The sequence below is a fragment of the Garra rufa genome, chromosome 5, assembly GCF_049309525.1.
Source record: "Garra rufa chromosome 5, GarRuf1.0, whole genome shotgun sequence".
Taxonomy (NCBI): Eukaryota; Metazoa; Chordata; class Actinopteri; order Cypriniformes; family Cyprinidae; genus Garra; species Garra rufa.
The window spans coordinates 27,754,538-27,767,580 of record NC_133365.1 but is presented as its reverse complement, the minus strand read 5'-3'; the positions used below and the strand labels follow the sequence as shown (position 1 = coordinate 27,767,580).

The 13,043-nt window shown below is 36.6% G+C and overlaps 1 protein-coding gene across 3 annotated transcripts in view; it reads left to right on the top strand.

The window, feature by feature from the left end:
• Positions 1-9,924, top strand: part of sptbn2 (spectrin, beta, non-erythrocytic 2) — a 59,430-nt gene extending 49,506 nt beyond the window's left edge. The window contains exons 31-42 of one of the 3 annotated variants that reach the window (XM_073839618.1): positions 1,213-1,457; positions 1,699-1,837; positions 2,016-2,100; positions 2,555-2,751; positions 2,873-2,988; positions 4,170-4,245; positions 4,640-4,753; positions 5,203-5,229; positions 7,170-7,348; positions 7,693-7,866; positions 7,981-8,023; positions 8,923-9,924. In XM_073839618.1, the coding sequence (XP_073695719.1) occupies positions 1,213-1,457; positions 1,699-1,837; positions 2,016-2,100; positions 2,555-2,751; positions 2,873-2,988; positions 4,170-4,245; positions 4,640-4,753; positions 5,203-5,229; positions 7,170-7,348; positions 7,693-7,866; positions 7,981-8,023; positions 8,923-9,132 (1,605 nt within the window). In that variant the 3' untranslated portion in view covers positions 9,133-9,924. The remainder of the gene's footprint in view (positions 1-1,212; positions 1,458-1,698; positions 1,838-2,015; positions 2,101-2,554; positions 2,752-2,872; positions 2,989-4,169; positions 4,246-4,639; positions 4,754-5,202; positions 5,230-7,169; positions 7,349-7,692; positions 7,867-7,980; positions 8,024-8,922) is intronic. The other 2 variants (XM_073839616.1, XM_073839617.1) reach the window with 2 other exon arrangements.
• The last annotated feature ends 3,119 nt before the right edge of the window (positions 9,925-13,043 follow it).

Here is a 13,043-nt window from a genome sequence, read left to right as displayed (position 1 = left end):
ACAGCAAAAGTTTAGCACATTCTCCAAGCAACGTTTTACTACTAAATGATTTTTGCTTTAGTATGCTTAAAAGTATGCATCCCCACCCCAACATATCTAATTTGTACATTCATAAATGTATTGTAAATTATCTGACTGCTAACAGCCATATAGAATTTAATAAATTGTAATAATTTCAAAGGTGATGCATACATTTCAAAAGAAAAAAAAGGCCTTTATAAAGGTAAATCAAATATGCAGATTTAAGATGTAAAAGCTAATGGAGCACTGATGAAAATATTGCTTCAGAATAAATAGTTTACATCACCAGATATCTCTAAGTGGTACTTTTATGGGGACATTTGTGTGGAAGAGTATCTGCTGATATGAAAAGTTCACTGTATATTTTGTTTACTTTTACATTAAACACATTAAATATTATATATATGCATGTAATATAACATAAATTTCCATTACAGGTTTAGGTCTTAAATTTCATATAAGGTGGTATTAAAAAGGTCTTAAAAAGTCTTAAATTTCACTTGTTCATATCTGCAGATACCCTGCTAGAATGACATGAAGAAACAGAACAAACTGAAACAGACTAAATCCAGAAGAACTGTGGCAATGTCTCCAAGATGCTTTAAGAGACCTACCTGCAAAGCTACCTGAAAAACTATGCACAAGTGCGTCTAGGGCAAAAGCTGCTTTAAACGCAAAGGATGGCCACACCTAATGTTGATTTAATTTAGTTAATAGAAGTTAACTGATAAGGAAAATCAATTTAAGACATTGTTTTAGACAGCGTCCTCATTTTACTGCATTCTTAGACAAGTGCCTAAAACTTTTAACAGTACTGTTGCTTTGCAGGTAGATCTCTTGAAGCATCTTAGAGACGTTGCCACAGTTCTTGATTTAGTCTGTCTCAGTTTGTTCTGTTTCTTCATGTCATTCCAGACAGACTGGATGATAATGATGAGATCAGATCTCTGTGTGGAGCACTGGCTGCTGTCAGACTCCTTAATGGCAAAATGAATGTTTGGAAATGTAAACTGATATTTCCCACTGACACACTACAGCAAAAGATAGAACTGACTTAAAACCATTTTTAGCTGTTGAAAATACTAGTGTTCTAATCATTTTGGCCACCACTGTACATGTTGTACTTTTTGATAGCTTGATTTTGTTCATGTGTCAAAAGGTTAAACTTCATTCTTTGATTCTTCACTGCAGGTCACACAGGTTCAGGATGATGCTGCACGTCTGCAGAAAGCGTATGCTGGAGAGAAAGCTGATGAAATCCATCGTCACGAGCGGGCAGTCACAGAAGCCTGGGAGGGGCTTCAGTCTGCCACTCAAGCCAGACGGCTGCTTCTACTGGACACAGTGGAGAAGTTCAGGTTCTTAAACATGGTCAGAGACCTCATGCTGTGGATGGAGGGAATCAACTTACAGATCCAGTCACATGACAGCCCAAGGTACATTCAAACATACACTATTGTTCAAAAGTTTGGGGTCGGTAAGATTTCTTAATGTTTTAGAAGTCTCTCATGCTCACTAAGACTGCATTTCATCAGAAATACAGTAAAATGGCAGTATTGTGATTTATATATATTATATATACAATAAGTAAAGTTATTAGTAATAGTTTAAGAATGAATTACATGCATTAGTAAGTAAACAACTAATAAGAGTCATATATTGCCTGATTTGTTGTAGGGACGTCTCCTCAGCTGGTCTGGTCATCGCCAACCATCAGGATATTAAGTCTGAGATCGAGACGAGAGCAGACAGCTTTACTGCATGCAGTGAAATGGGACGCACCCTCATCAACAACAACCACTATGCTTCAGATGAGGTCTGTCCACACCACATACACTCAGATGAACATGCACATGTCTGCTCAATGCGAGATAAAACACACACACACACACACACACACACACACACACATTTTAATCACTGCATGTTAGCCAAGGAAACCCACATGCACCCACTCACACACTGTGAGGTAATTGGATGTCTGTGATTTCTAGATTCAAGAGAAATTGGATCAGCTTCAGGCCAAACGCACTGAAATTAATCAGAAGTGGCAAGAGAAAATGGACCACTTACAGATCGGTGAGTATGTGGGAGGAAGCTTGTTTCTGTGGCTGGTGGCATGCTAATGAAATTTACATCAAAGGTGGCAGTTTTGATATAACTGTTATGTATTATATACTTTATATCCACCTTTTTCTTCAACGCGAAAGTAAGCATATGAGTAAGACTTCTGGTTCATTAGCCGCTAAATAACGAGAAGAATAACAATGTGCAGTAAATGGTAAAACTGCACTACAAACCAGTGTGTTCATAATTAAGATAATACATTAAAATAGCATGGTAAAACACACTAATGTGCAATATCAGGCAGCAAAACCAGCTGTTTTGTACAGATAAAAATAGCTGGACACGGATAAGACCGGAAACCAGACCTATAACATTTACAGATGGCCAATACAAGGTGGATATATTACAAAAATAGTTTGACCTCACTTTAATGATATTCCTCATACTTTCTCTGTGTGTATGTTAGTTCTGGAGGTGTTACAGTTCAGCAGGGATGCGTCTATGGCCGAGTCGTGGCTGGCTGGACAGGAGCCACTGGTCAGGGCAGCAGAATTGGGCTCTAACGTAGACGAGGTTGAGAGTCTTATCAAACGCCACGAAGCCTTTGAAAAACTGGCTGCAGGCTGGGAAGATCGTTTCACACAGCTAGAGAAGCTCACCACGGTTTGTTAAATACACACCTACACCAATAAAAGTGCAGGATTTGTAAAATAATGCTAGTGTTGTTTATAGCATCTGCTGTTTTTCAGTCATGTAATAATGCTCTCATGTTATTCTCTGTCAGCTGGAGGAACAGGAAATTCAAAGAAGAAAGGAAGAGGAAGAGAGGGCCAGACGACCACCTACACCTCCCCCTGTGGAGGAGGTAGTACAGTCTGAGATAAACGATTCTGCTGCAAGGTAAAAAAAAAACAGACTGTACTATTCTACTCACCAACATTTTTTTTTCTTCTTTTTCATTGTGAAAGTCACTAAACAAATGCTAACGAGTAGAAATAGTCTTTATAAATTAAATTAAAACATTTTTATCTACACTACCATTTAAAAGTTATCCAGCAAGGATGCATTGAAGTGGCAGTCACAAGATATCTCAATTTTAAATAAATCAAAGTATCCTAAAAAATGTATCACAATTTTCCACAAAATATTAAGCAGCACTTAAGTGTTTCTTGTCAGCAAACTAGCATATTAGAATGGTTTCTGAAGGATCATGTGACACTGAAAACTGGAGTAATAGCTGCAGAGATATTCAGCTTTGTACTGTAATTACTGGAATAAATTCTATAATAAAATACAGTCAAACAAAAAAATATTCAGTCACTTCATTTATGTAAGTGAGGATAGCAAAATAAAGTAAACTGTTGACATGTTATACCCAAAAATTCTGCATACAGTGGACTACCAGTAAAATTGATAACAATTTGGGACCAGAAATTATTCAGACAAGTTGACCTGATCATGCTTTGCTTAAGTGTTTTTCTTTAATTGCTTATGCGACTTTTTTACACCACAGACTGAACAAAATTAAGTATTATAAGTATAAATTAAATATTGTCATACTAACAGTTGTCTGAATTTTTAGATTGATTGAAATCCATTACATACCTTTCTGTCAATGTTATCTGACGTTATCAAGATGATTTTGTTCTTACACAGTTTAACTCTGAGTTCTTGTCATATTTTATTACCATTTTATTTTATTACCATTTTCAACAATAGTGAATAAACTGTGATAATGTGAGAAATGTTGAAGGTGTCTGAATACATTTTGGTCTGACTGTATATTTAAATAGAAATTATTTTAAATTGTAACAATTTCACAGTATTAATGTTTTTACTGTATTTTATCAAGTAAAACCAACCCCCAAATTTCAGATGGTAGTGTGTTTATTTATTTTAAATTTATATTTAACTATTGCTTTTTATTTATTTATTTATTTTTTTTCATTTTAAAGTTATTTTGTTAGGAAATGCATCAAATCGCACAGAGTTGATTTAGGCAAAATGCTAAATGGCCGAATTGCTAGAAGATACTTTTGGTTGTAACGTTCGGTTCACATATGTGTTGGCTTCTCTTTAAGGACGAGTCTGGACCAGACTACACTGAACCAGTCCGTATCTGTCAATGGTGTCTACAGTGACCAGGACACATCACAGGTCAGATACGCTCCACACTGTACTTCTATTAACTTTTTATACTCATAAGTTAATCCAATTACGCATTCACTTCCATACACGTGTTTACATTATATGTTAGTATAAAGATTTCATGTCAAGACACACGTCACAGTCCTGGTCTCAACTGTACAGTCTTGTTGTGTGTTCAGTGTCTTTTTCCTTGTTCCTCTCAAATATTTATGTTAATATCAATGTTCTGCTGTAAACTCCTGAATCTCTTTGAGTGTGGGAGAATGTCACAAAAAAAAGACTCTTGTACGTTCAGTACGTGGTTGTCCTTTTAATTGTCAGAACAATATTTCAACACACACAAGTGCCAATTCTAACACACTCACATGTTAACACACATTCTTGTGACGTCTCTTATCTGCAGTCGTTATCGGTCTCTGTATCTGAACTCAAGAAACCTGAACCTAAACCAGAGAGTAAACCTCAGTCTAACCCAGTTTCTAAGCCTGTGCCTAAACCCAACAAGGCACAGGAGCGTGTGAGTACTAACCCCGTAGCGCCAGCCTGTAGCCGTAGTGTAGCATCGCTGCCCCATCGCTGCTTGCGCTTAACAACCCAGCAGCCTCGCAGCATGTTGGCAGCTATACCACACCTGCTAGAGGGCAAAGCCACAGCTCTGCTGCTTCCTATTGCTTTCAGTGGATCAGTCTTGTGCTTTTCTTTGTATGTATTTGGCTACTGTAATGTCGAACGTGTAATATTTTTTTCGTTCTTAGGCTTGAGCTTTAACATCAGTGTTTGTGATGCACTTTATCACATACAAATTTCTACTTTATGATATGTTCTGTGTAGTGCTGTTGTTTTGCTGTTTGTTGTCAGGGAGCCTTAACATTATGTATGTATAGTGTTTGGGTGCATCACAACAACTGAACTAACTCCCTACTAATCCAGCTCTCACATGAGACATCGTTTCTTTATTTCCTTCAGTTTCATCGGATTTTACTTTATACCAAGGCAACTATTTTTTCCTAACATTTGTATTTACTTATTTGGCTTAGGATATGAAATTAGTTTGAGTAACTGTTTTAGGCAGATGTGTCCCAGTGTCTTTGTGGCAGTGTTATTTCATTATTACACCCACATACCCCAGGCTTGTCCATATTTAGGGATGCACCGATACGAATCGGCCTATCATGCTTGCGTGTTTTGTCAGTAAAGCCGGTTCTGTAATCAGCGGTAAATGCCATCAGGTGCGTGATTTCACGTTGAGCCGTATATACTACACACAGCCGTTGTTTACCGACGAGCTGCGCAAATCAATGTTCATTATCAGTGTGAATGTGCGCAGCTCGTCAGTGAACAACGGCTGTGTGTAGTATATACGGCTCAACGTGAAATCACGCACCTGATGGCATTTACCGCTGATTACAGAACCGGCTTTACTGACAAAACGCGCAAGTGATTGGCCGATACAGATCGGTGCATCCCTATCCATATTGCCCCCCTGTGTGTTCCCCCCTTGGTGGAACATTCTGTTTTTGTTTTTACTTACGTCTTTGAGTGTGCCTTCGCTTTCCTTTGTGTGCATGTACATATTGTGCTTACTGACTTTTTGTTCACTGGTATGCTAAAATATCAGTAAGGTAAATATTTGTTTGCGATTAGTCAGGAAATATACCTCAAAATTAGTCACAGAAAAATAGGAAGAAAAAAAAATATTTATGACAGTACTGAGATAGGACATGTACTATATGGGGTCAGTAAGATTTTTGGTAACACTTTACAATAAGGTGTCATTTTGTTAACATTAGTTAATGTATTAACTAACATCAACAAACAATACATTTATTACAGTGATTTTTTTTAATCTTCGTTAATGTTAGTTAGTATAAAAATACAGTCGTTCATTGTTTGTTGGTGTTAGTTCACAGTGCATTAACTAATATTAACAAACACAACTGATTTAAATCATGTATTAGTAAATGTTGGAATTAACATTAACCCAAGATTAATAAATGTTGTATTAGCATTGTTCATTCTTAGTTAACTAATTAACCTTATTGTGAAGTGTTACCAGATTTTTAAAAGAAAATGTGTATTCTTTTATTCTTTAAATTACTCAAAAATGAGAGTAAACACTTTCATTTTGTTAAAATATTTGTATTTCAAATAAATGCTGTTCTTTTGAACTTTCTGTTCATCCTAAAAAAAGAAATATCAGTTTACACAAAACATTAAGCAGCAAAAACTGTTTTCAGCACTAATAATATAAAGTTGATAGTTCAACTTTAAAATTAGATTTTAAAATATATTAAAATAGAAAACTTACGTACTTTTGATTAAATAAATGTAGCCTTAAGTGAGACATCTTTCAAAATTCTTACAACCCCCAAACTTTTAAATGATAGTGTTTGTAATTTTTTTAATGAACAGTTTGAAGAGTGTTTGTTACCTGTTAAAGGGATAGTTCACCCAAAAAATGAAAATTCTGTCATTAATTACTTACCCTCATGTTGTTCCAAACCGTAAGACCTTCGTTCCTCTTTGAAACACAAATTAAGATATTTTTGATTAAATCCAAGATCTTTTGGACCCTGTATAGACAGCAACGCAACTGCAAAGGCCGCATTAATTGCATTGCTGTCTATGCAAGGCCACAAAACTCTCAGATTTCATCAAAAATATTTAAATTTGTGTTCTAAAGATGAACAAAGATCTTACGGGTGTGATACGACATGAGGGTGAGTAATTAATAACAGAATTTTCTTTTTTTTTTGGATGAACAATTCCTTTAATGTAAAATTTAACTGTGGACATGTTACAAAAATCCTTATAACAGTTTCCAAATAACAGTAGTATAGACCAGTACAATAGTGACCTAAACAGTATTTGAGTTCATAGAAACCATGTACTATTGTGACATCTCCTAATTTCAGCATGTTTCGGTCAACCAGGGATCAGAATCAGAATCTGTTAACGGTCCGGGCCGTGACAGCGGTCTGGACTCTGCATCACGACAAGACCCTTCAGCAACACTGCCAGGGCGAGGAGCAGAAGCGACCACAGAAGCAATGGAGGGCATCCTTTGCAGGAAACAGGAAATGGAATCGCACAACAAAAAAGCAGGCACCAGGTGAATCAGGAAGCAAATAAACTATCCACCTTTTTTTCTCAGTGCGGAAGTAAGCCTATGGATGAGACTTCCGGTTCATTAGCCGCTATAGGGAAATAATGAGAAGAATAACAACGTGCAGTAAGCGATAAAACTGTTTGCACTACAAAACAGCGTGTTCATAATTAAGATGATACCAGTTTGCAATATCAAGCATCAAAACAAGCTGTTTTGTACAGCTAATAATAGCTGGATGAGACCGGAAGCCACACCTATAAAATGTACAAATGGCCACGCCCACTTTTACATTAAGAAAAAGGTTAATTGTGTAAATGGTGTGTTTTTTTTTTTGTTTTTTTTTGTAGATCGTGGCAGAATGTATATTGCGTATTGCGTAAAGGAAGTCTGGGCTTCTATAAGGACAACAAGAGTGCCTCGAATGGAATCCCCTACCACGGAGAAGTTCCCATCAGCCTCAATGAAGCCGTCTGTGAGGTTGCACATGACTACAAGAAAAGAAAACATGTATTTAAACTTAGGTGAGAAAGACATGTGACATGATCAGTATTCAGATTTCATCAGTATTCATGAAACTGCATAATACAAAGAAAATCTTTTTAGTATGTGACATAGTGCTTTATTTTTTTTTAAAGGCTTGGGGATGGAAAAGAGTACCTGTTCCAAGCAAAGGATGAGGTAAGTTTTGCAGAGGATTTTCTCTTATATTAAAGGGGTCATGAACTGCCTTTATTATTCTGTACTGTTCTCTGAGGTCCACTTGTACTATTTTCAAGATTTTTACATCAAAAAGCATCATAATTTAGAATTAATGGGCTATTTTCTGTCCTGTTTTTAACCCCCCTCATCAAAAAGCTCTATTTGAATAGTGTTTGAATTGTGTATGTTTGACGGTCTACGTCCTTCACAGATGGACACTACTGTAATTCAGGTCAAAAATGCACAAATACTCAGTACATATCAAACGATAATCATGTCATAAAAACAGTTACTCACACTTGTGTGGTGGGACATCCCGCATCAAATTGTTCCTAGTTTGTCCGTAATAACGAATCCGTAATAAAATGAACAAAGGACCAAGTTCTTACTGACGCAGTCTGGAACTTAATTAAAAATAAAGTTCATCCACTGTTTCCTAATGTTGGAATCAGAACGAAGGCAACGCAACAACTGTTTTTCAACAGCTTGGCACTGAACAGCGTCTTGTTGTATTTAGAGTCATCGTTATCATATGGTTTCTGCGTAGACCCGCGTTCGCCTCTCGTTATTTAAACTACATCTGCAAATTGATGGGCAGGGCTAAACAGGTAGTGATGTAGAAGAAGGTTTGAGCTGCTTCTTCACACTATTACGTCATAAAGTGGCACATTCCACAACATGTCGTTTTAGCAGATTGACTTCAATATAAGCTTTAAGTTTTAAGTTCTGAAACTTACAGGATGTTTTTATAGTACAATGACCTCTTATATGTCAAAACATCAAGGGAATTTTGATTTCTCAGTTCATGACCTCTTTAAGTTTACGAAGAAGAGCTTCCTGTCATACAGTCATAATGTGACAATCATTCTCTCCATCAGGCTGAGATGAGTTCATGGATACGAGCAATCCAGTCATCCATGTCGTCCGCCGAGCGCTCGCCGGGTGGCACACGAGGTCTGAGTCGGGCGATGACCATGCCGCCCATGTCTCCCAGCTCGGGCGAGGCGGGAGGTGTGACCATGCGCAACAAAGACGGCAAAGAGAGAGACCGCGAGAAGCGCTTCAGTTTCTTTGGCAAGAAGAAATAAGCACCCAAATATGCCACAGATCTCAACAGTGAGCCAAGCAAGAGATGAAAGTTTGACAACACTCAAAAGAAACTGATACAGTTAGAAAAGGCAAAGAAAACTTGCATGTCACATCGTGATACATTTTTCGGTTTTGCCCTTTCTTTTTCTCCACTCATTTTTTTTTTATTCATTTTAATCACACATGGATCTATCTTGTTCAGTCGTGCCACCTAGACTGAACGCCACTTTTGGCTGGACGGTGAGCTCTGAGATGAGGGACGTGCCAGATCCCAGACCAAGAGCCATCGTGAAAGTTCAGCTTATACTTTTCAATTAAACTAGTTTTTCCCTAAAAATAATTTTATCCTTGGGTTAGATGGCGTTTCCATACTGTAATGACCAAGAGTGCTATTTTGTCTTTTTCCCCTAATGATTTCCTTTATCTGTCTTGATTTCTTTGTGAAGGACCGTGATCCTTTTCTTTTCCTTTTCTTTTTTTTGGTATTATACTTATGACTAAAGATTTAATTGTTATTGCTATTAATATTGTTTATTTGCTGTTTTTGAGTCAATTTAAAGTTGAATATTTAAAGAAATTGTAAGTATAGTTGGTATGACCTCATGTTCAGAGAGGACAAAGCAGAAAGAATCCCATGTGGGAGTTTGTGCTGGTCTTTTTTCCTGTCATCTTCATGCTCTTCTGACAGACGGAATATTCTTTCCTTTTCGTTTTTCTAGATATGACTGTGTTGAATGCTTTTTTAAGTAGTGTTATTCAGTTTGAAAGTTAAAGAAAGAGTTAAAAACCCACTATTTATGATGGTTTTCTTTTTTATTTTATCTTTATATTCTCTTTCATTCCCACTAAGAGATATTGCGTGCTGTTTCTTTAGTTCATCATGTTCCTTTAACCACTCTATCCTGTTCTCTTCTTAGACCAGAAAGTGTTTGTTGTGAAGATTGAAATTGAGGTGTGATGCTGTGGTTTGGACTTTGGTTTTACAATTGCTCGAAAGCAAACAGACACAACACAAGTATCACTTGCACAAGCCAACATTAAACTTGCGTCAAACAAAGAATTTAAGAACGGCATAAATATTTTTTTCCTTCTATGATTTTCAAGTTTCCTGTCGGAATGTATTCTCAGGCGTCAGTTTTACCATTCACACACCGGCGGACACGCACATGCTTTTCTCTCTTGTAACCCTACACTTTAAATATTTTACAGGGATGAACCTCTATGACAGCTGAAGTTGGGTTAGTGTCAGTGATGCGCTTGAGGTTGATGCTGTATTTTTAGGTGTGTGTGAGTCGAGTGAATGTGTGTGTGTGCTCAGAAGAGGTTGCTTTCAGGTATATTGGTTGTGAATGTGCTTCATACAAAATTACTGAGGTATTCTTAATGTGGACCAAATCGACAATTTTCCCCCTCATGATCTGTTCCCTTTATTTGTACATCACACTATCAAATATCTTCCTTGGAGGAATGTGAAATTTTTATCACAAACTTATTTAATTGTAGGTTTTATACTTGCGGTCAGCAGGAGACTCTCCTGTCCCGCAAGTCGCGTACACGGGCCGAATCAATAGCAACCTAGACGACAGGATTACAGATATACTTTTGCAGTCAAATGCATGATGTATTGGTAACAAGTGTACCCACTGTGGCATGAAATCAGTATTTTTGTAGGATAAAGATTTTTCAGCCTCATGATTGTGAGAAAGCTTGCCTTGGTGTGTTAATATTAGCGTGAGTTTTTTGACGTCATACAATGAAGCCCCCCTCCAGGTGTGTGGAGTATTGAGCCATGTCCACTCTTCTGTCATTCATCCTTTGGAGACGCATTTAAGGGGTCAACACGAAGAAGACGCTGTAAAACAGAAGCTGAACTTGTTTCTTTTGCTGTGAAGTTTGATGTGAAGGAAAATGATGCAGACGCTCTACTGAACTTTATCCAGTCCACAAAAACAGCCTCTTTCCACTTTTCAGTGATTGGACAATGTCACTGAAACTCATTTTCCGGAGTCACGAAACATTATTCTCTGGATCGGTCTGATGTTCTCCATCCTAAAGGACAAAAACACTGCGGTAGAGTGATTTAGTTGTAGACCAGTGCTTTTGTTCGCACAGAATACTGTCATTGAGCTGTAAGATGATTCATTTAGTCTGAGCCTGCACATACAGTTTGGGAGTGTGTGCTAAATTGCTTCCTGAAATAAGTCAATGTGTTGCATTGGATTAGTGTCTCATTTGTGCTGTTGATTTGTATTTTTTATTCTTTTTATCAGTTACTTTATCTAAACACTTCTGCTTTCTTTTCTCTCTCATATTTTACACTATCCAGAGTGATTGGTTTCAACCCAGTTTGCTTAGATGGTCATGTTGGTTTCATTATAAGAATCTAGATAAGTTTCAAAGGACTGGTGCGGAACATTATAGGGAAAATGAAATACAATTATATTGCAATACAGTGAATTCAGTATGAAACTCGTTTCTCAGTAAAAGCGAGTGTGGCCTCAAAGTACTGAGAATTAGATTTGATAAAATCTGGGATTTTTTTTTAAGCCGATTTTTTTTTTCTCTCATTTAATAGTATTATATTTTACAACATTTTAATGCGTCTTCAAAAATAATTCCACCAAACCCAACCCATTCAAAACGCCATTTATTAAAGAATGTTGATTCCATTCTTGAGTTGTTAATATCACTACTATTATATGTTGTTATTATTATTATAAAAGTCATTATTAATATTACTATTATTAATACTACTACTGTTGCAACTGCACCTCTTGTAAAACTGCAGCCTATTCCTGCTGAGTTTCTCGTCTGTAATACCAAACCCCGCCACTTGGGGGCAAGTGTGCTGTGGAGCATTTTTCATTACTGATCTAAACCAGAAAAAAGACTTGTTTGTTGACTTGTGTATCTACATCTAATATTAGGAATAAAAACATGATTTGAAAAGAAAAAAGTGTAGCATTTTTCTTTAAAAAATTATATGGTTGTGTATTTATAATATCTGACCCTGGACCACAAAACCAGTCTTAAGTAGCACGGGTATATTTGTAGCAATAGCCAAAAAATACACTGTATAAGTTAAAATTCTCGATTTTTCTTTTCATTAGGATATTAGGTAAAGATCATGTTCCATGAAGATATTTTGTAAATTTCCTACCGTAAATATATCAAAATGTAATTTTTGATTAGTAATATGCATTGCTAAGAACTTCATTTGGACAACTTTAAAGACGATTTTCTCAATTTTTTTTGCACCCTATTCCAGATTTTCAAATAGTTGTATTTCAGCCAAATATTGTCCTAGCTTTCAGATGATGTATAAATCTCAATTTCAAAAAATTTACCCTTATGACTGGTTTTGTGGTCCAGAGTCACATATATGCCCACCATTTTCAAAAGCTTTTGTTCATTATTTGGGTATAACTATGTGTAGTCTTGCCTTTTAAAATATTTTCTGTTCCCATACATGTCTAAGCACAAAGCAGACCTCTTTCTCAGACTGCTCTGACTGAGGGGTCATGAACTTTGACCTTAACCCATACACATCTATTAAGTTGACCATTTTAACAAGAATCAGCTTGCCTCAAATGCAAATCTTGCCTCCTCCCTTATGTTTCACCACTAGACACAACAGTATCTGAATTTAGATTTTTGCAGAGGTGTTGTAGCTAAATTTGATTTGTTAAGATTAAATATTTATGACAAGGCACTATAACCAATGATAGACTGAGAATGAGATGTGTTTTCATTATTTTGACCATATCTTCACCATGCAGAAAACAAGCTGTTCTGAATGTGTCCTTGAAACGCTACCAGAAAGCTTTCAACTGCCTACAGAACTGCAAACAAGGCCTCCATAAAAAATCCCTTTTAGGGCTCTCAACAGGTCCCTTTATACTTGCTCACT